This window comes from Euleptes europaea, chromosome 1 (assembly GCF_029931775.1).
Source record: "Euleptes europaea isolate rEulEur1 chromosome 1, rEulEur1.hap1, whole genome shotgun sequence".
Lineage (NCBI taxonomy): Eukaryota > Metazoa > Chordata > Lepidosauria > Squamata > Sphaerodactylidae > Euleptes > Euleptes europaea.
Genome location: NC_079312.1, coordinates 179,431,668 through 179,457,367, shown reverse-complemented (window position 1 = coordinate 179,457,367; position 25,700 = coordinate 179,431,668). Strand labels below are relative to the sequence as shown.

The following is a 25,700-nucleotide window of genomic DNA, read 5'->3' as shown; positions in this document are numbered from 1 at the left end:
TTTTGTATGCAATCACTTTGTTGTTGTCGGTGCATTTAGTTTGATAGTGGTAAATTGAATACATTGTTTGAATATATTGAGTTGTACTGTTTCTTTTTCCAGTACCACCTGGAGGTTGGCAACCCTACCCCCCAAAACACACACACACACCCGCACCCCGGTCCCGAGCGCCCTACCGGATCCATTGGGCCCGATGATGGCCGTGAAGCGCCGGAAGGGCCCGATGATTTGCCGCCCCTTGTATGATTTGAAATTCTCGATCTCGATCAGCTTGAGGAAGCCCATGGCGCGGCCGGCGGGTTCAGGGGCCGGAAGGGGAAGTGACGGGGTCCGGTGAGGGACACGGGACCGCCGGGGGCCCCCTCGTTCGCAGCCTCCGCGCCCCCGTAGCCGACCGCCCCAGCCCGCCTTCGACGACAACTGGCAAAGCCTCGCGAGAACTGGCGGCCAGAACCTCGCGCGGATCGAAGCGAGACGAGCCCGAGGAGGGTCGAGCTGGGCCCGCCCCCGGGTCAACAGCGGCCGCTGATAGGGCGGGGCTGCCGGACGAGATTTGCATACGAAACCCCGCTTCTCTTCCTTGGAGTGAAAGCGGGCGGCTGGCGTGAATCCCGCGGCCGCTGATAGGACGGGGCTGACGGGCGCGCTTTGCATAGGAAACCCCGCCCCTTTTGTGGAGCGAAAGTGTGTGAATCCCGCCCATCCCTTCCTCCCCTGCCGTTGATAGGTCCTCGGGCGGGCTCTGTTTTGCATACCGAGCCCGCTTCTCGGCGGGGTGGTCTCCTTGCTGCGGCCACGCCCCGCTAGCGCGGCTTGTTCCGTTGATAGGCCCCTTTTGCTTCTCAAATCTGCATAGACGTGGGAGGAGCTAAAGCTCTCGTTCCCGGAAGGGAGGCGAGGCGGAAACGGACCGCCCCGTTGTCATGGAGACGGGAGGTAAACAGAGCCAGCCTTGAAGCCACGGAGGAAAGGAAAGAGTGAGGAAGTGAGGGGGGGGAGAGGTACCCCGCATGCAAGATTTAGAGGACTGAGATAAAGGTACGGTTGGTGTGGGGGTGGAAGAAGGGGGGAAAAGCTTGAAAAAGCTTCTCCTTATGGGTTGCCAACCTCCAGGTATGACCGGGAGATCTCCCGGAATTCCAGCTGGTCTCCAGGAGACCGAGATCAGCTCCCCTGGAGAAAATGGCTGCTTTGGAGGCTGGAGAAATGTCATTATATGTCATTACACACCACCCTCCACTCTCCCCAGACTCCACCCTCCTCCCCAGGCTCCACCCTCTATGGCACTCTACCCCACTGAGGCCCCTTCCTTCTCCAAAACCTGCCCTCAAATCTCCAGGGATTTCCCAATCTTGGGGTTGCCCTGGGGTGGAAATGTCTGCTTTGCAAGCTGGAGAAGTGCCCTTCTATGTCATTACACACCACCCTCTGCAGGCTCCACACTCAAAAATTCCCCAACCTGGAGTTGGCAACCCCTACACCTGATGTGCTGACCCAGGATGTAGCTGCAGGATAAATGCACGGGTATATCCACAACTGTAGGTGCCGTGGAGCGCAGGCAGGATAATCGTCTTGTTTCTGGGCTTCCTAGAGGCACCTGGTTGGCCTCTGTGTGAACAGACTGCTGGTCTTGATGGGGCTGGGTGTGATCCAGCAGGGCTTTTTTGAATGTTCTTATGATAGGGCTATCCATGGCTACTAGTCCAAATGGATACTGGTCACGATGCATACCTGTTCTCTCCAGGATCAGAGGAGCATGCCTGTTATATTAGGTGCTGTGGAACACAGGCAGTCGTCTTTGTTTGTGAACTTCCTAGAGGCACCTGGTTGGCCCCTGTGTGAACAGACTGCTTTCCAAATCCACAGTCATAGGCTTTGGCTGGGGACAGAGGGTGGGGGTAGCAATCAAATAAATAAATAAAATCACCAAGAATGGATTGAGGACTGCTGGTTACGGTTTACAATGGCATAGAAACTGGAGCAGATTTTAGAAATGTTTCTCTCTCTTTCTCACACGTATCACACATACGCATTCCTCATTTACAGGTGCCAAAATGTACAAGGTGGACATCCAGGTGGATACCAAGGAGGCAACTGCTGTCGCGGCCCGCAGGAACCGAGAGAAGCAGAGACAGAGTCGCATCTTCAATGCGCGCTACCGCACGATGGGCGTAAGGGCTTGCAAGGATGTGGGATGCAGCAGTGTTTGCGGAGACGGGCTGGCTGGAAATCTCTGCCAGGGTGCCTTCATAGGGTTGTGAACTGCCTGGAGGGGAGGAAATCTTTTTCTCCAGGCAGATTGACAACTCTGCCCACTTAGTGCACTTCATAGAATCATAGAGTTGGAAGGGACCACCAGGGTCATCTAGTCCAAGCCGTTGGTTCTGGTCTGACCTTCTGGGGCATCAGAAAACAACTCGGCACCATCCTTTATATGACAGCCCTTCAAGTACTTGAAGGTGATTATCGTATCCCCTCTCAGTCTTCTCCTCTCCAGGCTAAACATACCCAGCTCCTTCAACCTTTCCTCATAGGACTTGGTCTCCAGACCCCTCACCATCTTTGTTGCCCTCCTCTGGACACGTTCCAGCTTATCTACATCTTAGTTAGATGTAGCACCTCAGAGATGAGGAAGTAGTTTGTGGGCAACAATGCCACCTACTCTTGTTCTGATAGATCCCGATGGGTAGCCGTGTTAGTCTGTCACTAGCAGTAGAAAAGAGTAGGAATCCAGTAGCACCTGAAAGACTAACAAAATTTCTGGCAGGGTATGGAGCTTTCGTTAGCCACAGCTCACTTCTTCAGATACAGCTAGAATGTGAGTCCATCTATCCTTAAGTAGAGAAGAATGAATTAGATGTGTTCATAGGCTCCTTAAGTGGTAGAGAAAGTCGGCAAATAAAAACAAACTCTGCTTCTTCTGCTTCAAATAAATAATACATTTCTCAGCATCTCTGGGGGGGGGGTCCCTGAATGGGCAACCCAGGTGCAGGGGGGTGTCAGAGAGGATTGCTCCGTTTTTGAGGGGGTGGGTTGGCCGTTGGCAGTACACCTAACAAGCAAACCTATATGCCTTTGAGTGACCTAGCAAGCACAGCATGTGAATTGCTTTCATGACAGCGCATTTAGATCCTGTCAGGTACAGCCTGTGAATGGCTCTGCTCATCAATGGGAGAGGCAGAGCCCAGTCCTGCAGTCCCTGTTCCTTTCTAGCCCCCCTTTCCCCCCCTGCAAGCCCACAAAAATGGGGAAAGGATACATGAAAAGGATTGGCAAGGCTCTGTTTGGCCTCCCTGGGCCTGTGAAAAGAAACGCAGGAGCGAGTGGGCTGAAATGCTTCCACCCCGGGGAAGGATTCTGGAAGGGTAGCCGTATTAGTCCATCTGTTGTTGCAAAATCAACAAAAGAGTCCCATGGCACTTGAAGGCTAAGGAACGGGAAAGACTCAATGCGCTGGTCTTTAAGGTACCACGGGGATTCTTTGTCATTTGCAACTGGGAGGGCAAGACGCCCGCTTTCCGTTCCCAGAGCAACGTCCCTCTGTAACATCTTGGCCCTGGGCTACAGTTCAACGCATAGTTAAATGGTGGAACTCCCTGCCCCAGGATGTGGTGATGGGCTGCCAACTTGGAAGGCTTTAATTGGGGAATGGACCTGTTCATGGAGGAGAGGGCTATCCATGGTTACTAGTCCAAATGGATACTAGTCATGATGCATAACCTATTCTCTCCATGATCAGAGGAGCATGCCTATTATATCAGGTGCTGTGGAACACAGGCAGGATAATGCTGCTGCAGTTGTCTTGTTTGTGGGCTTCCTAGAGGCACCTGGCCAGTCCTGTGTGAACAAACTGCTGGACTTGACGGGCCTTGCTCTGATCCAGCAGGGCTTTCCTTATGTTCTTATGTTCTCACTTCTGTGGTCACTGCTCTCCTTGAAGGTGGATGTGGAAGCCTTGAAGAGCCAGGTGGAAGAGCGGAAACTGAGAGAGAATGCAGAGAAGCGACGGGATGAAGCTTTTGGTAAGCTTCGTTCCTCCATTTGGGCTTTTGCCAGCCTCGTCCAGGGGTATTGGCCAGGGTGCTGGGAACTCATCAATGGGCCCACCTTCTGACTTGTGTGGCGGGTATTGCTTAGCAGGGCTCTCTAACCTTTTTCAGGCCACGGGTACCTTTGAGATTCTGACACAATGTGGTGGGCGCAGCCACAGAATGGCTGTCACAAAATGAGATTTTCGGGGGTGCAAGCTTTCAAGAGTCGAAGCTCCCTTTGTCAGAAAATCATGCTGGTCTCTAAGCCGCTACTGGGCTCAAATCTAGCCGGTAGCAGAACTGCTTATCCAAAAAAGGAAAAACTGCAGAACGACCGACGCATAAGTCAGGCATGACATATCCAAAATCTGCAGATTGCCATTTTTAGTTGCATAGTTTTGGTTACCCCCACAGTGTAAAATTTTGGTTTCTTCGCACCAAGTACCCGCAGCCCTGACCTGAATGTGCGCTCCTCCCTTTTCGACCAATGCAGAAGTCAAGCATGACATTTCCTAAATCTGCACATTGCCATTCTTAGTTGCATAGTTTTGGCTACCCTACAGTGCAAAATTTAGGTTTCTTCACACCAAATACCCGCAGCCCTAACCTGAATGTGCGCTCCTCCCTTTTCGAAGTGGGATGGGCATTTGTGACTGGTCAGAGCTCACAGCGCACCACCCGACAGCTTCCCGTTGTCGTTCCACGCAGATGCGGACCGTATCCAGTCCGACAAGATTGCCCAGATGCTGGAGGACGAGGAGCAGCAGCGGAAAAGGCGGCTCAACCAAGCCCTTGTGGAGTTCCACCAACAGAAGCAGCAGCCCTCCACTCGGCGGGAGTGGGACATCAACAACCCCACGGCGCTCCACAAAGAGCTCCCGGCCCGCGTGAGTGACGACGACCCCCGCTGCGGCCCGTCGAGCATGCAGCGCTTTGCTGGCGAGAGTTTCAGCGGGCCAGCCAGGCAGAAACTGCTGAAGGAGCAAAACAGGAGGGACCTGGAGGAGCAGCGGATGGAGCGGGAAAAGGCCCTGGCTGACCGCAGATATGCCGGTGAGTTTGGGCTCACTCTCGCGATCCTGGCGGTCTTGCTTGAGAGGAGGTCGGGCAATTGGCTGTTGTTGCTGAAGGAATGTGAACAAATGAAAGGGCCCTGATCCCAGGCTGATGGTTTTGGGGCCAGGCATGGAAAATAGCAATGGCGCACACCCTTCCCGCGGCCTGAACCTGATCCACGGGGTAGCTCATCTACACAAAACTCGTTGAAATAAACAAGAACGCACACCCCCAGCATGCATTTCATCGAGGCGTCTGCAGATGAACAACGCAGAGGATTGTGTCCTCCCTACCCACCTCACAAGCCAGATCTGTCCACTTCTGCTAAGCTACCTTTAACTGAATCCAAAAAAACAACAACCCTATGCAGTAATGAGAGTACTCAGAAGAAATAACAGCACGTAGCCCAAATAACAAACTCTATTACGTATCTATTTCAAATGAACATACAGTATGGTACAATGAATGAATGGTTTTATTTGCATTTAGCCATAGGCCATTACAAACATATCAAGGATACCACAAATACATAATAATAAATATATATAATAAAACTTTGCTAAATTGATACATACAAAACAACAAAATAATAACTAAAAATTGTGGTGGTGTCCCAATCGGCCAATGGGACCTAGCGACCATTAAAATCAACTTGGAGGATCTACTCCCTTAGCAGCCATTTTGGCCCTTATTTTCTTTGCTGCCAGAGCATACAGGGCAGTCCTATAAGAGACAAACCCATTTGTATCTTTTAACAAAAATACTTGTTTCTCGGCTCTAGGACAGGTGTTACAGTGTGGTACAAGTTGATACACAAAGAAACAACCTCACTCTAACTATCTATATATCTAAGTACACGATACAAATAGGACAAAACAAACACCAACACGTAGTAAGATTTCAATTCCACCCCTTTTACAGTCCAAAACAAATTTCTAAGCCAATGCTTAGACACTGAAGCTTCAAATTGACCCAGAGAACCCTCAGTGGTCATACGGAAGATTTTAGGTTGAAGAAGCCTCACAGTGAAACGTGACTAAGTACCTAGGATACACGTTCCTTCATCAATTCTCTTTGCCATCAACTTTCTGTGGCTATCGTTTGATTACCCCAGCAAGATATGTCCAGACTGTTTGAAGGGCACAGCCTCGTTAGAAATACCTCGGATTGTACAACGTTTAGGAGCCAGAGGCTCTCTTCGCCAGCTGAATCCTTTCATGCATCATGGTGACAATGGAGACGTTTTCTTATTCTGTCACCAGGATCTGGGTGCCTTTACAATGGCCAGCATTGGCTTAGAAATTTGTTTTGGACTGTAAAAGGGGTGGAATTGAAATCTTACTACGTTTTGGTGTTTGTTTTGTCCTATTTTGTATCGTGTGCTTAGATATATAGATAGTTAGAGTGAGGTTGTTTATTTGTGTATCGCCTTGTATCCCACTGTTTGTTCATTTGAAATAGAGTTTGTTATTTGGGCTACGTGCTGTTATTTCTTCTGAATGCTACCTTTAACGGCACCCCGAATTCCTCAGCCTGCCTGAACTGGCGGCAGCGGAAAATGTCAGAAAAGTCACAGCTAAATGAAGGCAACCCCGTAGGGTTTTCAAGGCAAGAGGCTTTCAGAGGCAGTTTGGCATTGCCTGTGTCTGCATGACAACCCTGGACTTCCATGGTGGCCTCCCATCCAAGTATTAACCAGGGCTGACCCTGCTTAGTTTCCGAGATCTGATGGGATTGTCTGGCCTGGGCCATTCAGGCCAAGGCAAGAGACATTCTGTTTGTCTCTGCCCTGACCTGGATGGCCCAGGCTAGCCAGATCTTGTCAGTTCTTGGAAGCTAAGCATGGTCGGCCCTGATTTAGTATTTGGATGGGAGATCAGCAAGGAAGTCCAGGGTTGTCATGCAGAGGCAAGCAATGGCAAACCGTCTCTGTTTGCCTCATGCCTTGAAAACCCCATGAGAGCTCGCCATAAGTTGGCTGCAACTTGATGGTAACCCCCCCCCCCGATGTCCCTCCCCACTACTTTGAACAGCACACCAGATTCATCACCTCCCTTTGCCTCATGAGATGGCCATCTCTAAGGGGAGAAACCACCCAGATGGTATCCTGCCTGACCTACACAGAGGCTGTGAGTCAGTATTCCTCCGCTCCTGTCTGTAGCCCCGCTGGTTTCTTTGCAGAGACCGTGGATGACAAGAAAAGGATTGAGCTCGACCTGCGAGCCCTGGAGCTGGCACGCCTGGAGGACGAATGCCGCAGGGCCAAAGCCATGGCGGTTGCGGACTTCAACCGGGCACAGGTATGCCGACCCTGTCTCTGCCGCCTTTATGTGGCGCAAGCTTCCACGTGGTTTAAAGCAGGGGTCCCCAGTGGGGTGTCTGTGTGTGCCATGGCTCCCGCCAGCACCTTTCCAACACCCTGGGGCCCACCAAGCGTTCCTGCTTCCTCAGAGCTCTTTCTGAGCAGGAGAAAAACTTTTTAAAACTGAGGCTTGGATTTCTCCCCCACCCTCCTTTCAGATTGCTCCTTTTTTCTTTTCTTTTTTTGCTGTGTCCTAAAATGCTTTTTTATGCAGCGATTGGGTTTGGGGGGGGGTAATTTTCTCTCACAATAAGCTCTACAAAGTAAGCCAATTACAAAGCAGCATTTCAATGGGCGGCTACTTGATTTGAGCTTGGAGACTGCTGGTGGAGACTCTCTCTCTCTCTCTCTCGGATTGCAAACCTCCCAACTGACCCCCTCACCCCTCCAAATCAGGCCGCGGAGCTTGCCGAGCAGCAGCGCCTCGCCCAGCAGCGCGAGCAGGACGATAACTACACCGAGATCCACAACCACCTGACCGGCGACATCCTCACAGAAAATCCAGACGTGGCCAAAAGCCTGGTGGGGCCGCACCGCATGGTTCCCTACCGCTGGAAGGGGATGACTCCCGAGCAATTGGCGGCCGTGCGCAAGACGCAGGAGGAGCAGTGCAAGGAGAACCAGGCAAGCGGGGCGGCGAGAGCCAGCCGCTCAGGGAAGAGGGCCCGAGCATTTCCAGGGACTTCTTAATGATGCCGAGCGCCGTTCACGAAATGTTTTCTGACATGCAGGTTGGGGGGAGAAGGAGGCACTTCCTGCGTGAGGTGCAAGTTGCGGGTTTGTGGTTGCCCGGAAGCCTACTGAGCCTGTGGTCCAGGGATCCCCAAGCTTTTTGAGACTGTGGACACCTTTCAAATTTTGATACAGGGTGGTGGGCTGGGTTTAGGGTTGCCAGGTCCCCCTTCGCCACCGGTGGGAGGTTTTTGGGGCGGAGCCTGAAGAGGGTGGGGTTTGGGGAGGGACTTCAATGCCACAGAGTCCAATGACCAGAGTGGTCATTTTTCTCCATGGGAACTGATCTCTATTGGCTGGAGATCAGTTGTAATAGCAGGGGACCTCCAGATAGTACCTGGAGGTTGGCCACCCTAGCTAGGGTTCCCAACTGCCCTGTGATGGCTGCCAACTCACCGGGTTGCCTGGTGGCCCTCAGCTGGCTGGTGGGTGGAAGTAGGCCAGCTGCTTGGGGGGCAGGGCAGCGATCTGCACATGCATTGTGCATGCAGCCACGAGACTCTAGCACCCTTGAAAAACTCTATGGTTTCCAGAGCTCCCGCCGGAGTCAAGGTAGGATAGGATTGCCAGGTCCTTCTTTGCCACCAGCAGGATGTTTTTGGGGCGGAGCCTGAGGAGGGCGGGGTTTGGGGAGGGGAGGGACTTCAGTGCCATGGAGTCTAATTGCCAAAGCGGCCATGTTCTCCAGGGGAACTGACCTCTATTGGCTGGAGATCAGTTGTAATAGCAGGAGGTCTCCAGCTACTGCCTGGAGGTTGGGAACCCTAGGAGATCTCCAGCTAGTACCGGGAGGTTGGGAACCCTAAGGTCGGACCTGGCAACCCTATGGTGGCCGCAGCCACAAAACGGCTTCCACCATTATAACAGCCTTGTAAAGCACACCAGTATTATTAACACTGTTGCAGTAAAACGGGTTCGCGGGGGAGAGGGAGACCCAAGATCGTTATCAAGTTTATTAGCAGCTGCTGACTCAGAGGCCCTAACGGGCAGAAATCTCTGAGTCCCGATTATACTGGGGAAGAGATATTTATCCAAATTCAAGTTATGACGATACATCAACAAGTTATGCATATCTGATTGTATTACAGACAGAAAGGCGACTCAGTTGCAGTTTCATCCAGTTTCTCCTATCATTGTTTATCGTTCACTCTGACACTCCATGACTCTTAGCCCAGTTACCCAGTGCACAGAGCAGGCTTGTAGCTAGGCAGAAATTCCTTCCCTGGCAGTCTGGAAGCCAATTATTACCGGGAGATCTCTGGGGTACTGTCACAACACCGTTGAGAAAGTGGGGGGAACACCACTCTAGACGAGTGGCTTGAGAGCCCCCCCATGGCCCAAACGAGGTTGGAAGCAGAGATCCCTCACCCACCTCTGGCTCGCACGCCAGCCCTGACGCTTCCCTCTCGGCCTCCCTGCCCACAGAGGCTGCGGGAAGAAGAGCGGCAGCGGGAGGCAGAGTGGGACCGGCAACGCCACTTGGCCGCCCGGGCCGCCATGGGAATGGAGGAGCAGGAGCAGAACTTCCGCCTTCAGCTGCGGAAGAGCCTGGACGGCTACAACCGGGAGCTGGCAGAAGCACAGAAGGCAAAGTGAGTAGGGAGTGGGGGGGGGCATTTGCACTGTCGGGCAGGTGGAAGGGGCGGCCTGAGGCGGGGGATTCGGGGCTACCCTAAAAGGGGCGAAGGAGCCATTTCAGTTCCCCTGCCAGAGGACCCCCCCCCCCTATTAATTAGCAGGGGATCCAGCCCTGACCTGGATAGCCCAGGCTAGCCCCGTCTCATCCGTTCTCTGAAGCCAAGCAGGGTCAGTTCTGGTTCTGGGATTGCCAGCGTGGTGTAGCGGTTAAGAGGGGTGGTTTGGAGCCATGGACTCTAATCTGGAGAACCGGGTTTGATTCCCCACTCGTCCACATGAGCAGCGGAGGCTAATCTGGAGAACTGGGTTTGACTGGGTTGAGGAGAAGACTGAGAGGGGATACAATAACCATCTTCAAGTCCTTGAAGGGCTGTCAGATAGAGGAGGGTGCCGAGTTGTTTTCTGTTGCCCCAGAAAGTCGAACCAGAACCAACGGGTTGGAATTAAATCGAAAAAGTTTCCGTCTAGACACTAGGAAGAATTTTCTACCAGTGAGAGCGGTTCCTCAGTGGAACAGGCTTCCTCGGGAGGTGGTGTGCTCTCCTTCCCTGGAGGTTTTCAAGCAGAGGCTAGATGGCCATCTGTCAGCAATGCTGATTCTATGACCTTAGGCAAATGATGAGAGGGAGGGCATCTTGGCCATCTTCTGGGCATGGAGTGGAGGTCGCTGTGTGTGTGTGTGAGGTAGTTGTGCATTGTGCAGGGTGTTGGATTAGATGACCCCAGTGGTCCTTATGATTCCCCACTCCTCCACGTGAGTGGTGGACTGTAATCTGGTGAACCGGGTTGGTTTCTCCACTCCTCCACATGAAGCCAGCTGGGTGACTGTGGGCTAGTCACAGCTCTCTCAGTCCCACCTACCTCACAGGGTGTCTGCTGTGGGGAGGGGAAGGGTAGGTGATTGTAAGTCGGTTTGAGTCTTCCTTAAGTGGTGGAGAAAGTCAGCATATAAAAACCCAACTCTTCTTCTTCTTAGTACTTGGATGGGAGACCAACAAGGAAGTCTAGGGTTGTTATGCAGAGACAGGCAATGGCAAACCACCTATGCTTATCTTCTTGCCTTGACCTGGATGGCCCAGGCTAGCCTGATCCCATCAGATCTTGGAAGCTAAGCAGGATCAGCTTAGTGAGTTCTTGGATGGGAGACCGCTGAGGAAGTCCAGGGTTGCTATGCAGAGGCAGGCAATGGCAAACAAACTCGGTTCATTTCTTGCCCCGGGTAGCTCAGGCTAGCCCCATCTTTTTGGATATTGGAAGCTAAGCAGGGTCAGTCCTGGTTACTCCTTGGATGGGAGACCACCAAGGAAGTCCAGGGTTGTTATGCAGAGGCAGGCAATGGCAAACCACCTCTGCTCATCTCTTGGCTGGATGGCCCAAGCTAGCCTGATCCCATCAGATCTTGGAAGCTAAGCAGGGTCTGCCCTGGTTACTCCTTGAATGGGAGACCAAGTAAGTAAATTAAATGCACAGCAGCCCTTCCCATGTGCATGGACTCTCCCTAGCATTGAGGGGGAAACACATTCTGTGTGGGCTGAAAGAGGCAGTTTTAGGGCGAAAACGCATGGTCGCTTTATCCTACTTTAATCCCTGTTTCAGGCAGGATTCAGCCAGGATCGAATGCATGCGTTTCACCTAATGTGTATTCGATCCTGGCTAAAACAGGGATTAAAGGAGGATAAAGCTACCATGCGTCCCCTCCGCCCGACCCCCCTTCACTGAACGTGCTGTCTGCGTTCTGTGTCTTGCAGCTTACAGCATCTGGAGAAGGAAGTGTACTCCAACACGCCCACCGCCCATTACCACCTGCAGTTCAACACCAGCAGCCGCTGAGGGAAGAAACCCCTAAGAAGCCTTTGCTGATGCCAGAGAGAGTCCTGTCTTTTTTGTTTTTTGTGCGGGCAAAGGGTGCCTCCTGGTGGCCGTCGTGGGGAGATTCAAGGACCAGGCCAGAGCGGCCCACCAAGAACAATATCACGGGGGGCGGGGGGCGCGGGGGGAGTTTCATATGACTCCCCATGGGGATTTTTAGCTTGGGGGGCAGTGGGCCTGCCCTGCCGTGGAGAAGTTAGCCCCTCTGGAAAGTTGCTTTGCACTACACGATCACCTACTGCAGTGAGCTTTTTACCTGGGGTCCAGCCATGTGTTTGAGGATGGTGGGTGGCGGTCTTTTTCCCGGCAGGCCCCCTCTGGGAAAAGCTCCTTCCCCTCCCAGCTGCCAGTCATCTGGGCCACAACCCCTGCCCCCAAATAATGGCGGCACCCACTACCCTCTCTCCGAGTTCTAAGGGCCCGTGCAGGCAGAACACAGTCGAGGACTCCTGACATAAGTGATCTGAAATGGCCTCCTTAACCCTGCCACTTGGCCAGTGAAGCAGAGAATTCAAGAAGTTGGGATCCCAGGGGCCAATCCACACGGCCTTTCCGCCAAAGATCAGGTGCGGGTTTCAGGATTCTTGCTCCCTGCGCTTTAGAGTGCTTTGCCAAGCTGGAAGATGCAGAAAAGAGCAACCAAACTGATCAGGGGGCTAGAACAACTGCCCTATGAGGAGCGGTTGAAACGCTTAAGGCTGTTTGGCGTGGAAAGAAGGCAATTAAGGGGAGACATGATAGAGGTCTATAAAATTATGCATGGTGTGGCAAGTGGACAGGGAGAAGCTTTTCTCCCTCTCTCATAATACCAGAGTGCGGGGTCATCTGCTAAAGCTGGAGGGTGAGAGATTCAAAACTGATAAAAGGAAGTATTTCTTCACACAACACATAATTAAACTGTGGAACTCCCTGCCCTAGGATGTGGTGATGGCTGCCAACTTGGAAGGCTTTAAGAGGGGAGTGGACCTGTTCATGGAGGAGAGGGCTACCCAAGGCTACTAGTCAAAATGGATACTAGTCATGATGCATGTCTATTCTCTACGGTATCAGAGGAGCATGCCTATTATAGTAGGCGCAGTGGAACGCAGGCAGGATAATGCTGCTGCAGTCGTTCTGTTTGTGGGCTTCCTAGAGGCACCTGGTTGGCCACTGTGTGAACAGACTGCTGGACTTGATGGGCCTTGGTCTGATCCAGCAGGGCTTTTCTTTATGTTTTTAATGAATAGTTTTGTCATACATGAACACACATGAAGCCACCTTATACCTAATCAGACCCTTGGTTCATCGAAGTCAGTATTGTCTACTCAGACCAGCAGCGGCGCTCCAGGGTCTCAGGCAGAGGTCTTTCACATCACCTACTTGCCTAGTCCCTTTAACTGGAGATGCTGGGGATTGAACCCGGGACCTTCTGCATGCCAAGCAGAAGCTCTACCACTGAGCCATGGCCCCTGCATACATCCCCTTGACTGATATGGACTACCACAAGACAAGGGACAGCTAGAAGGGGTGCAGGATTGATTTCCTCCGCTCTGCAGGGTGGGGTGGAGGTGGGGCAGCTGATTCTGCAGTCCAAAGTTAGAGCCCCGAAAGCTGTTCTGCAGGCACTCGCTAGGATTCGGAATCTTTACTGAAAGCACCGGCAGAGTTCGGCCTACCTAATTGCAAGAAAGAAGCGTGTGCCTGCAGAGGTTGTGGCCGGGGGGTTATATGCCAGAGGAAAGCCAGAAAAGGTTTGCACGATACTCGTGAACCGAAATTACCTATGTCCTGTTCTGCTCTGAAGGTCTAATCCAGGGGTGTCAAACATACGGCCTGCAGGCTGGATCTGGCCCCTTGAGAGCTCTTATCCAGCCCGCGAGCCGCCAGCCCCCATTCCTGATCTCGGCTGGTACGGCACAGCCCGACCAAGTGACATTTACGTCATATCTGGCCCTTGTAACAAATGAGTTTGACACCCCTGATCTAATTGTTCCCCACTGCTCCGGCCTCATCAAAACTACCCCCCCACATTGCAAAACCTTTTAAAAATCATAAGGAAGATTAAGGAAAAAGTAAACTAAGAAACTTATTTTGCATTTATTCCGACAAAGCAGGAGATCTGTCTGCACAGAATCTTGATTTCTGAAGGGGATGCAGCTGGTACCAAGTCTTCCCTACGAGGATGCAATGGAGGCTCTACTGCCAGATTGCAAGATCTTGGAAGTCTGGAGGAAGGCTAAACGGGGTGGTACCGAAGCGAGGAAGGCAGAGCATCCTCTACTCCCCCAAAATCCTCCTACAAGAGGAAGGGGTTCACTGCTACAATCATTAATTAGTTAAAAAGTTTCATCCGTTGATCATTTGCTTTTGCTGGCCCCCGTTCCAGCGAGAGGGATACGGCACAGACAGGCATAACCGCCAGAGGGTTCAAAGTCCCACAGACAAGGTTCCCTTGGGAGGAGGAGAAGTTCTCTTGGAGAACAAGAGGGGGAGGGCAGGGCCGTCTCCCGCTCCCCCCGCACAGGGCCGCGAGCTCAGGGCTGCATCCGGATTGCGCCGTCCAGCCGGATCACTTCACCGTTGAGCATGGGGTTTTCCACAATGCACTGCACCAGATGAGCGTACTCGCCTGGGGCGCCCAGCCGGCTCGGGAAGGGCACCTGGCGGGCCAGGAACGTCCGTACTTTTTCAGGAAGCGACGCCAGCAGGGGAGTTGCAAACAGGCCTGGAAGTGGGGAGGGGAAACCCAAAGAGACTTATTGCTGCCCCCACCATCCTGCACACTTTGCCAAGCCTCATGAGTAGGGTTGCCAACCTCCAGGTGATGAGCAAAAGTATGACACCTCCGTGTACAAACAAGTTACAAAAAAAATCTGACACAGATGGGCATGCAATGGCCACAACTCAATGATGTACTGCCTTATATATTCTCACACAAATCCTACATAAACACAAGCTACAAATCAGTTCACATCAAAGAATCACAGCAAAATCTTAAATAATACTCTCTAAATATAGGATAGACAACTTAATAGTTCCATACCGTCCATTGTTTCATTCCACAGGAGTTCACAAGTGTATTCAAAATAAGCAATTCAGTTTCTCATTCTGCACTCCCATGGAATGAAAAACTGAATTGCTTATTTTGAATACTCTTGTGAACTATGGAATGAAAGAATGGACGGTATGGGACTATTAAGTAGTCTATCCTATATTTAGAGAGTTATTATTTAGGTTTTTGTTGTCATTTTTGATGTGAACTGATTTGCAGCATGTGTTTTTGTAGGATTTGTATGAGAATATATAAGGCAATACATCATTGAGTTGTGGTCATTGCATGCCCATCTGTGTCAGATTTTTTTGTAACCTCCAGGTGATGGCTGGAGACCTCTCGCTGTTACAACTGATCTCCAGGCGACAGAGATCCTTTTCCCCTGGAGAAAATGGCCACTTTGGAAGGTGTACTCTATGGCATTATACCCCATTTAAGTCCCTCCCCTCAAACTCCGCCTTCCCCAGGCTCCACCCCCTAAATCACCAGGTATTTCCCAACCTGGAGCTGGCAACCCTAGGGGGAGAGTCGGCCTTCCTCCACGTCTTGCACCCAACACCTGTCTTTTAAGAGCACAAGGAGCCAAGTTCCTACTCCTCCCTGGGGTGCTCTGGCTCGGGTTGCCAACCTCCAGGTAGTGCCCGGAGATCTCCCGGAGTCACAGCTGCTCTCCTGATGACAGAGATCAGTTCCCCTGGAGGAAACAGCCACTTTGGAGGGTGGACTCTATGGCATTGTACACCGTTTTATACCCTTCCCTCCCCAAACCATGCCTTCCTCCGGCTCTACCCCCCAAATCTCCAGGTATTTCCCAACCCAGACTTGGCAACCCTGCTCATGGGCCGGGGTTGTGTGTATGCTACTGCTCCACAGGAGCACAAAAAGTGCAGAATTCAGCTTCTCTTCTTCATCATTATTTTTTTTTAAAGGCAAGTTTTTTGAAACTAAAGACCGGCTTGAAAGGGTGCGGGCAATTCCTGCTGAAATCTGAGATGCCCGAGCTGTGTCCAAGTGAGATTTCTGGGGGCACCTGGTGGGATTTAAGTCGCCCTTTTCACCCTCCACCCCATGACTACAGAACAGCAAAAACAATGCCAAATAAGGTGTATAAAATAAGCGCTTTTATATGCATTCCTCTAAATTTGCACAGATCAGAGAAGCTAGATTTCTTTAGATATTTGGTATAAAATTTTCACTTTTTTCAAAAAGCAAAGAATACACACAGCCCTCCAATCAGCCTCCAGTTATTCGAACCCTTCGTGCTCACCCAGAGTTTTACCTTATTTATTTTATTTGTTTCATTTATACCCCGCTTTTCCTCCCAGTACAGACCCAAAGCGGCTTACACTGTTCTCCTCTCCTCCATTTTATCATCACAACAACCCTGTGAGGCTGAGAGACGGTGCCTGCCTCAAGGTCACCCAGTGAGCTTCCATGGTAGATTGGGATATTTCAAACCTGGGTCTCCCAGATCCTAACCACTATACCACACTGCCTCTCACCTTCCTCTCCCAGTGACAAGACCCACCTGGCGCAATGGTGACGACTCGGATCCCCATGGGGGCTAAATCACGAGCGATGGGCAGGGTCATTCCCACAATGCCTCCCTTGGAAGCAGAGTAAGCAGCCTGGCCGACCTGCGGGACAAAGGAGAAGAAGAGTTGGTTTTTATATGCCAACTTTCTCTACCACTTAAGGAAAAATCAAACTGCCCCAAAATCACCTTCCCTTCCCCTCCCCACAACAGACACCCTGTGAGGTAGGTGGGGCTGAGAGAGCTGTGACTAGCCCAAGGTCACCCAGCCGGCTTCATGTGAAGGAGTGGGAAATCAAACCCGGTTCTCCAGATTAGCCTCCACCGCTCATGTGGAGGAGTGGGGAATCAAACCCGGTTCTCCAGATCAGAGTCCACCGCTCCAAACCACCGCTTTTCACCACTACGCCATGCTGGCTCTTAACCACTCCATAAAATCATCATATTGGAATGGATAACATAGGTGGGGATTCTACCCAGCAAGGTTTCTGACTGGCCATTGGAGACTGGCTTGGCTGTGCAGATTAAAACAACATTGTTTTGGCACTACCGTAGAATCGGTTTGATTCTCATTCATTTTCCGCAGCATAGTTTTTAAAAAATTACTCCTTTTGTCTCATGCACTGGGGCTTCCTCTATACTCGTGCGCGTGGCTGGGGAGGCCATTTTGTGTTTGGCTCCACCACCTGTGGCGGCCATGTTGTGGCTGCGCCCACCACCCTGCGCCAGAACGCCAGAGGCACCCACATGGGGACTGTGATGCAGAAGGGTTTCATGAGTTGGTGGTTAGTGAATCTCTGGAGACCCCTCGCCAATCGGCTGGTATTTCCCAACCCCAAGCTGGCAACCCTGCTTATGGGAGCCGAGACAGGACTCCGTGCTATTTCCAGGCCTGCAAATCTCTCTGCCTCCTGGCTGGGGATTGCCACAAACTCTTGTTTGCCTCTGTGTCGGGAGGCTGGCCACATAAAGATTAGTCTGATATGATCGGCCTGGGCGGCTCCTGACCCCCACCTCCCTGCGCCAAATCTCCTCTAAGCCTAGCGCCAGCCCTGCAACCAGAAATAACACTCCGTGGTCTTCCCTTTCCTGGGGTGAGGCGCTCACAACCCAAGCAGTAGATCTAAGTGACAGTCTTTTCAGGAGCGCCTACAAAACAACACCCGAGATACCAGGGGTCACCCCAGGGGCCTACGAAGACATCTGGAACAACTACTGACCACAGCAGCAGACTGCCAAATGGGCTGCTACTGTTTCGGCCATTTCTCTCTTAATCCATTCCCACAGACCTGACGTCGAGGCATAAAACCATAAAGAAAGCCCTGCTGGATCAGACCCAGGCCCATTAAGTCCAGCAGTCTGTTCACACGGGGGCCAACCCGGTGCGGGCCCTATCTCAAAATGGTCCCCACCAAGTGTTTTCAGAAAGTAGGTGGGGGCTTTTGCCCAGCCGGTCTTCTGATCGGCTGTGCAGATTGAAAGGCATTCCATTAAAGAGATCTTCCGCCTGAACCGTCGAAGAGTCAGAGTTATGCTCATTTTCCCTCCCTGCCATTTTGTGGTTGGTTCCGCCTCTGGCAGCGGCCATTTTGTAGCTGCGCCCACCAACCTGTGTCAGAATTCCAAAGGTGCCCACAGGCTCAAAAAGGCTACCCCCTTGACCAAAGGGGCAAGGCACAGTGGCAACTCAGCCCTTAACTGCTATATAGAGGCAGCAATCGGCATCATTCACCTTCCTTCCTGCCCTGCCTAGACCACAATAACCCCTGTTGTCCCACAAGGATACTGCCACGTCTAGAAACTCACACGTACACTCCCAATTTAAGACAATGTTCCACTGTGGTTCACCGGCAGGGAAAGTGTCAAGACTCACCTGTCCCTCAAAGGCCGCCACGCTGGCCGTATTGACGATCACCCCTCTGTGTCCATCTGCATCTGGCTCGTTCCGCCCCATCTCACCTGCCGCCAGGCGAATGACATTGAACGTTCCAGCAATGTTCACCTGAGGGACACGGAGAAGAAGAAGAAGAGTTGGTTTGTACATGCCGACTTTCTCTCCCACTTAAGGAAGAATCAAACCAGCTTACAATCACCTTCCCTTCCCCACCACCCTGTGAGGTGGGTGGGACTGAGACAACTCTAAGAGAACTGTGATTAGCCCAAGGTCACCCAGGTGGCTTCATGTGTAGGAGTGGGGAAACCAACCCGGTTCACCAGATTAGCCTCTGCCACTCACGTGGAAGAGTGAGGAATCAAACCCGGTTCTCCAGATCAGAGTCCACTGCTCTTAACCACAGCACCACGTTGGTGGTGTATGAAACCTACAGCCCCAACATTCCTGTCCCCAACCAACCTAGGCCCCTGAGGGATGCATGACACACCCTGAGGAAAAACGAAGGGGGGGGGGGATACAGGCCTGAAATGGATTAGGGAACCAAGTGGTTGAGAAAAACCAAACCAAAAATGAACAAAGTCCTAACAGTAATACTGAAAATAAAATTTATTTATTTAGTTACTTTATTTATATCCCACCCTCCTCCCCAACAGGAACCCAAAGAGGCTTACGTCGTACTCCTCTCCTCCATTTCATCCTCACAACAGCCCGTTGATATAGGATAGCCCTGTGACTGGCCCAAGGTCACCCAGCAAGCTTCTGTGGCAGACTGGGGATTCAGACCTGGGTTTTCCAGATCCTAGTTCAACACTTTAACCATCACACCACCCTGGCGGTCAAAATACATACATTTTAATGGAATACAGAGTGATCAAAGGATTAAAACAATACCTACATATACATGGCATCTGCGCCTATGCTATGTACATACAGTTATTGTTTTAATACTTTGATTTTATTGCTCTGTATTCCATTAAAATGTACATATTTATTTTAAAAATTTCAGCATGATTTAGATACTTCATTTATACCCCATTGTTGTCCCCAACAGGAACCCGTTCACTGTTCCTCCATTTTATCCTCCCAACAACCCTGTGAGGTAGCTTAGGCTGAGAGGGTGTGACTGGCCCAAGGTCACCCACGGAGGTTCCATTGGCACAAGTGGGGATTCGAACCTGGGACTTCCAGATAGTACTCTGACTCTCTAACCCAGGGGTGTCAAACATAAGCCCCGCAGGCCGGATGCAGCCCTTGAGAGTTCTAATCCAGCCCATGAGCCAGCCGAGGCAGCCCACCCACCCCAGTCCCAATTTGGGCTGGCGAGGCATGGCCCAGCCTGACCAAGTGACATTCATGTCATATCCGGCCCTTGTTAGCAATTGAGTTCGACGCCCCTGCTCTAACCACTACAGCACTCTGGCTCTCACAATCTTGGTTAATTTGCTCATTTTAGTTTGCCTCTTGGTTGCCTAAACCAGAACACACCCCTTCACCCTACAAGCTAGGGTTGCCAGCTCTGGGTTGGGAAATACCTGGAGATCGGGTGTGTGTGGAGCCAGGGGAGGGCGGGGTTTGGGGAGGGAGCTCAGCAGGGTATAACGCTACAGAGTCCACCTCCAAAGCAGCCATTTTCTCCAGGGGAACTGATCTTGGTCGCCTGGAGATAAATTGCAATAGCAGGAGATCTCCAGGCCCCACCTGGTGGTTGGCAACCCTACCGCAAGCCCATGTTCAAGCAGGCAACCATCTTTTCCTTCTGCCGGGGTTGCAAGGTCCCTCTTCGCCACCGGCAGGAGGTTTTTGGGGCGAAGCATGAGGAGGGTGGAGTTTGGGGAGGGGAGGGACTTCAATGACGTAGGGTCCAATTGCCAAAGTGGCCATTTTCTCACACGAACACATGAAGCTGCCTTATACAGAATCAGATCCTTGGTCCATCAAGTTCAGTACTGTCTACTCAAACCGGCAGCGGCTCTCCAGGGTCTCAGGCAGAGGTCTTTCACATCACCTACTCGCCTAGTCCCTTTAACTGGAGACGCCGGGGATTGAACCTGGGACCTTCTGCATGCCAAGCAGACGCTCTACCACCGAGCCACGGTCTCTCTCCAGGTGAACTGATCTTTATCGGCTGGAGATCAGTTGTAACAGAAGGAGATCTCCAGCAACCCTTCCCTCTGCACAATTAGGTAACACATCTTAAGCTTTTGCCGACTCCACTCAGGCGCGGAGGGACCCCAGGAGCAGACAGCAAACCAAGAGGCGGCCCAGATCGGGCGGCTCTTCCCAGATCCGACTCACGTTGATGACTCTCTGGAAGTCCTCCAAGCTATGGGGGAGATCCTTCTTCATGTTGTAGGTCTTGAACGCCACGGCGACACCGGCACAGTTCACCGCCACGTCCAGGCGGCCAAACTTCTCCCGCGTCAGCGCCAAAGCGGCCTTCACGTCTGCCTCAGAGGTCACCTGCGGAAGGAAGAGGAGAGTGGGCCGTTCAGCCCCTGCGTCTTGCTCCTGGGGACGGAGGACCCACAACGCTCCCTTCTGCCTAAAGAGCATCCTACATCTGCCGGAGCAAAGACGCATCGCTCCCCCAGGGATCGGGCCACGTTCTCGCCCTCGGACGTCGGCAGGTCCAGCAGCACGGCGCTGCCCCCCCGTTGCACCAGCCGCTCCGCCGTGGCCCGGCCCAGCCCGGAAGCACCACCAGTCACCAGGCCAACCATTCCCTGCGGGTAAAAGAGAGAACGAGAAGCTTTCTGTCAAAGAATAACCATGTTCAAGTATCTGAAGGGCTGTCATAGAGAGGATGGCGCCAAGTTGTTTTCTGTTGCTCCAGAAGGTCGGACCAGAACCGACGGGTTGAAATTAAATCAAAGGAGTTTCCGTCTAGACATCATGAAGAATTTTCTGACAGTTAGAGCAGTTCCTTGGTGGAACAGGCTTCCTAGGGAGGTGGTGAGCTTTCCTTCCCTGGAGGTTTTTAAGCAAAGGCTAGATGGCCATCTGTCAGCAATGCTGATTCTGTGACCTTAGGCAGATCATGAGAGGGAGGGCACCTTGGCCATCTTCTGGGCATGGAGTAGGGGTCACTGGGGGTGTGGGGGGGAGAGGTAGTTGTGAATTTTCTGCATTGTGCAGGGGGTTGGACTAGATGACCCTGGTGGTCCCTTCCAACTATGATTCTATGAATACAGCTCAGACACACCGTTGCTGTGTAGTTCCAGCCCGGTAGCCGTGTTGGTCTGTGGCAGAAGAGCCGGGTTTGACTCCAGTAGCCCCACAAAGAGTCAAAGCTCCCTTCATCATGTATCTAACAAAGGGAGATTTGACTCTTGAAAGCTTTTACCTGGGAAATCTCGTTGGTCTTTAAGGTGCTGCTGGACTCGGACCTTTCTCCACCGTTGCTAGGTGTGCTTATGGGAGAGTGGAGCCAGAGAGGAGCTAGTAAGGCTATGAGAACATCAGAAGAGCCCTGCTGGATCAGAGCAGTGGCCCATCCAGTCCACACAGGGGCCAACCAGTTCCTCTGGAGGTCCAACAACAGGGCAGAGAGGCCGAGGCCTTCCCCTGATAACACACATGAAGCTGCCTTCTACTGAATCAGACCATCAAGGTCCATCAAGGTCAATATTGTCTACTCAGGCCGGCGGCAGCCCTCCAGGGTCTCAGGCAGAGGTCTTTCACATCACCTACTGGCCTAGTCCCTTTAACTGGAGGTGCCGGGGATTGAACCTGGGACCTTCTGCACGCCAAGCAGATGCTCTGCCCCTGAGCCACGGGCCATCCCTAAACCTCAGAAGGGCCCTACTGGATCAGACCAACGAAGGTCCATCAAGTCCAGCATCCTGTCTCACACAGTGGCCAACCGGTCCCTCTGGAGGTCTAACATGGCACAGAGGCCGAGGTAGGGTTGCCAGTTGGGAAATACCTGGAGATTTTGGGGGAGGGGTTTGGGGAGAGGAGTTTGCTACACACTGTATCTCTTACCCTTCGTGGGAAGCAAAATGTAACCAGCATTCTGAGAACTTATGAATATGTGAAATTATTAGAAGGACTTCTATTGAAGGACTGATGAAGAACAGATATTTAAGAATTTGAAACGGTCGTATCCTCATTTTGAACTTGGCTTCCTTTATACAAGACTACATGAAAACTTCACCAGAGACTTTTTAAGAATCCCTTATGAATTTCTTCCAATTTTGTCACCTAGATGGCGTATTTTGTTGTTATATTGTAGGTATCACATGCTGTTGTTTATTATATGTTGTATATGTGTATTGTTACATAGTTGTGTTAAGTTAAGTAGAATGTATAAATCTATTTTTGCACTTGATGTACTTCTCGCTCCTGTACTGATTTCCTTTATATATATATATATACACACACACACACACACACATATATATATATATATATATATATATATATATATATATATATATATATATATATATAAATTTTTATTATTATTTTATAATAATTAAAAAAGAAGAAAAAATTATATGCTTAAATCAAAACATAAAAGAAAAAAAGAAAACATACAAAATATAAAAATACAAAAAAGACCACTTATAAAGCCATCATAATTACAATTATATAATATAAATTTGCAAAATATAGTGCTCCAGTACCCCCCACCCCCAAACAGTGTTCCCACCACCTCTGGACTTCCGGAGAAGTGCTTTGACAATGTTTAAAATTACTATTATTATCTCCATGTATTAAAAAAAGACATTAATCGATAATTCATTAACTATACTTGTAAAATTCATCTTTGCCAATTTATCCCAATATGCGGCGCCCTAAACCATGTTTTTTTTAAAAAAAACTGTACTGATTTCCTAATCTACTTGATACCAGTACAGCGGTGTCTCTTTTTCTCCCATCACCTGGAGGTTGGCAGCTCTAATGACAGGCAGAAACCCAAACAGGGAATCAAACGCCCAGCAGTGCAGCCACACCTGTTGAACGTCCACCCCCTCGTGCTGCTGTTTGAAGCAAGGCAGCCCTGGCAGAGGATTCTTTTGAGAAACATCCTCCCCACCCACCCAGGAAATACATTTTCCCCTGGAGGGGCTCCTGCACCACAGACTACTATGCAACAGGTAACAATTCAACAGGTACAGCTCTCCCAACTACTGCCTAACTGCTGGGGAGAAGCTTCACCTGTTGAACTCCTGCCTCCCATGCAGCTATTTGATGTCCCAGAGCCTCACTCAGCCCCCATAGAGGGCAGGAGGAGGGCGCCTACCCAGAAACCCCCTCGCTCATTCGGCTACTTTTTCCCGTACTTAAAATGGTCTCCCTCTCCTCCCCCTCCCCCCCACGCGGGCCATTGGACTCTCCCAGGGTCTCCCCCTCCCTTCTCCACGCGCCGGTGGTTTCTCCCAGGCCGACGGCTTCGCGGCGGCCCCCGCGTGTCCCCTCCGGGGTCCCGTAGCGACGCCCGCGGCTCGGCTGGCCGCCCGATTACCTTCACGCATCTCAATGCCGCCGACATGTCGCCTCTCCGAAAGGCCAGCCCTCCAAGCCCCGCCTCTTCCGGGGGAGTGAGGGCGGAAGTGAAGCGAGGGCGGATATTACTTCCCGGCCCGGCGGTTGCTTACCCCGTGTTTCCGAGAAAGCACGTCTGCTTGTGTTTTGGAGGCTGAACGCGGGTTTGGGCTTTCCTGGCGAAGCGGCCCTCGCCTTCCGCGGCTTGCTTTGTCCCCAATGGTTCTCCCCCCACTTTTTTTTTTAATCCTAGGGTTGCCAACCTCCTGGTGGTAGCCAATGTAATGACAAACAGCAGGAAGGCTCAGTATAACTAATCTATTGATCATCTAAACACTGCATAACAACATAATACAATTTTTTACAATATTTACAATTACAAAAGAGCGTTGGTTCTCTTGCATAGCTGCCTTTTGAATGGACTATTGCCAGTTTCATATAAGTTTTCAAAATGTTTTATGTTGCTGTAGGATTGGTATGCCCTGACCTGGATGGCCCAGGCTAGCCTGATCTCGTCAGATCTCAGAAGCTAAGCAGGGTCAGCCCTGGTTAGTATTTGGATGAGAGACCACCAAGGAATACCAGGGTTGCTGTGCAGAGGAAGGCACTGGCAAACCACCTCTGTTAGTCTCTTGCCATGAAAACCCCAAAAAGGGGTCACCATAAGTCGGCTGCAACTTGAAGGCACTTCACACACACAGGATTGGTATGTCTGTTGTTAAATATTGTAAAACAATTGTATCATTATGTTGTTATGCAATGTTTAGATGATCAATAGATTAGTTATACTGAGCCTTCGTGCTGTTTGACATTATATTGATTAGTGCTATTTACAGTATAGGTTTTGTTTGATTAACCTCCAGGTGGTGGCTGGAGATCTCCTATTACAACTGATCTCCAGGCGACAGAGATCAGTTCCCCTGGAGAAAATATCCACTTTGGCCATTGGACTCTATAGCATTGAAGTCCCTCCCCAAACCCTGCCCTCCTCAGGCTCTGCCCCCAAAATTCCCACGTATTTCACAACCTGGAGCTGGCAACCCTGTTTAATCCCCATGTGTCTGATGAAGTGCTGTAGTCTTATGAGAGTGTCTGCCATAATTCCGTGCTGTCTCCCTTTGGGGGTTTGGTGCCGCCCACCAACACCTGCAGACACAGCTGTCCCCTCTGGAGCTTGGCTCAAGAGCGCCTGCGATCTCCGCTTCGCCTGGAAAAAGAGCATCCCCTGATACCGAGTAGGAATGGCAGCCTCCAGGTGGGACCTGGAGATCCCCCACACTTACAGCTTATCTCCATACAGAAGCCAGTGTAGTGTAGTGGTTAAGAGCAGTGGTTTGGTACAGTTGACTCTGATCTGGAGAACTGGGTTTGATTCCCTGCTCCTCCACATGAGCAGCAGACTAATCTGATGAGCTGAGTATTGGGTTTTATATTTGGTTAATATAGCAGAGTTTGCCCAGTCATGGAAGCGAGATATTGAGTGCAATAAATTCAGTCTTCCCAAGAAGTAAATTGCAAAAAAGTAGAACTTACATTTATTCAGGTTTAGTTTGTTAACATTCTTGTTGCAGTTGATTAAAGATAGAAAGCCTCATCTAAAGACTACAAAGTGGCTAGCTAATCCAGCGTCATGTGAGTGAGAGTATGATTGTATGGTTTATGCAGGAGAGACCTGTAGAAACGTCTGCCTCCTTTGCAGACCATGTGGAAAGAGACAAAATGGCTACTGAGAAAGGAGGAGGAGTTAGAGGGCAGCCCCCAAGTTCAGCCAAACAGCAACATATCAATAAAGAAACAGCAACTACAAACTTATTAGCGCCCCCCCACCCCCCAATGTCAAGGCATGTTGAGTTGCTCTCACTCCAACACCGGGTTGGTTTCCCCACTCCTCCACATGAAGCCTGCTAGGTGACCTTGGGCTAGTTACAGCTCTCTCAGAGCTCTCAGCCCCACCTACCTCACAAGGTGTCTGTTGTGGGGAGGGGAAGGTAATCGTAAGCCGATGTGATTCTGCCTTAAGTGGTAGGGAAAGTCACCGTATAAAAACCAACTCCTCTTCTTCT

At 51.0% G+C, this 25,700-nt stretch overlaps 3 protein-coding genes across 3 annotated transcripts in view; 1 reads left to right on the top strand and 2 right to left on the bottom strand.

The window, feature by feature from the left end:
- The window catches only part of SMC1A (structural maintenance of chromosomes 1A), a 35,813-nt gene extending 35,498 nt beyond the window's left edge, over positions 1-315 (bottom strand). The window contains exon 1 of the mRNA XM_056851859.1: positions 177-315. Within this exon, the coding sequence (XP_056707837.1) occupies positions 177-285 (109 nt within the window). The 5' untranslated portion in view covers positions 286-315. The remainder of the gene's footprint in view (positions 1-176) is intronic.
- A 694-nt stretch (positions 316-1,009) lies between these two features.
- RIBC1 (RIB43A domain with coiled-coils 1) lies at positions 1,010-11,681 on the top strand. Its single transcript, XM_056851828.1, has 8 exons — positions 1,010-1,038; positions 2,047-2,171; positions 3,941-4,022; positions 4,740-5,084; positions 7,269-7,387; positions 7,846-8,073; positions 9,607-9,773; positions 11,568-11,681. The coding sequence occupies exons 2-8, from the start codon at positions 2,055-2,057 to the stop codon at positions 11,647-11,649; spliced, it is 1,140 nt and encodes a 379-aa protein (XP_056707806.1). The 5' UTR covers positions 1,010-1,038; positions 2,047-2,054; the 3' UTR covers positions 11,650-11,681.
- A 2,496-nt stretch (positions 11,682-14,177) lies between these two features.
- HSD17B10 (hydroxysteroid 17-beta dehydrogenase 10) lies at positions 14,178-23,678 on the bottom strand. The gene is made up of 6 exons (XM_056851848.1): positions 23,618-23,678; positions 20,706-20,870; positions 20,443-20,607; positions 18,127-18,255; positions 16,248-16,356; positions 14,178-14,392 (listed from the first exon to the last, which is right to left on the bottom strand). The coding sequence occupies exons 1-6, from the start codon at positions 23,642-23,644 to the stop codon at positions 14,202-14,204; spliced, it is 786 nt and encodes a 261-aa protein (XP_056707826.1). The 5' UTR covers positions 23,645-23,678; the 3' UTR covers positions 14,178-14,201.
- Positions 23,679-25,700: the final 2,022 nt, after the last annotated feature.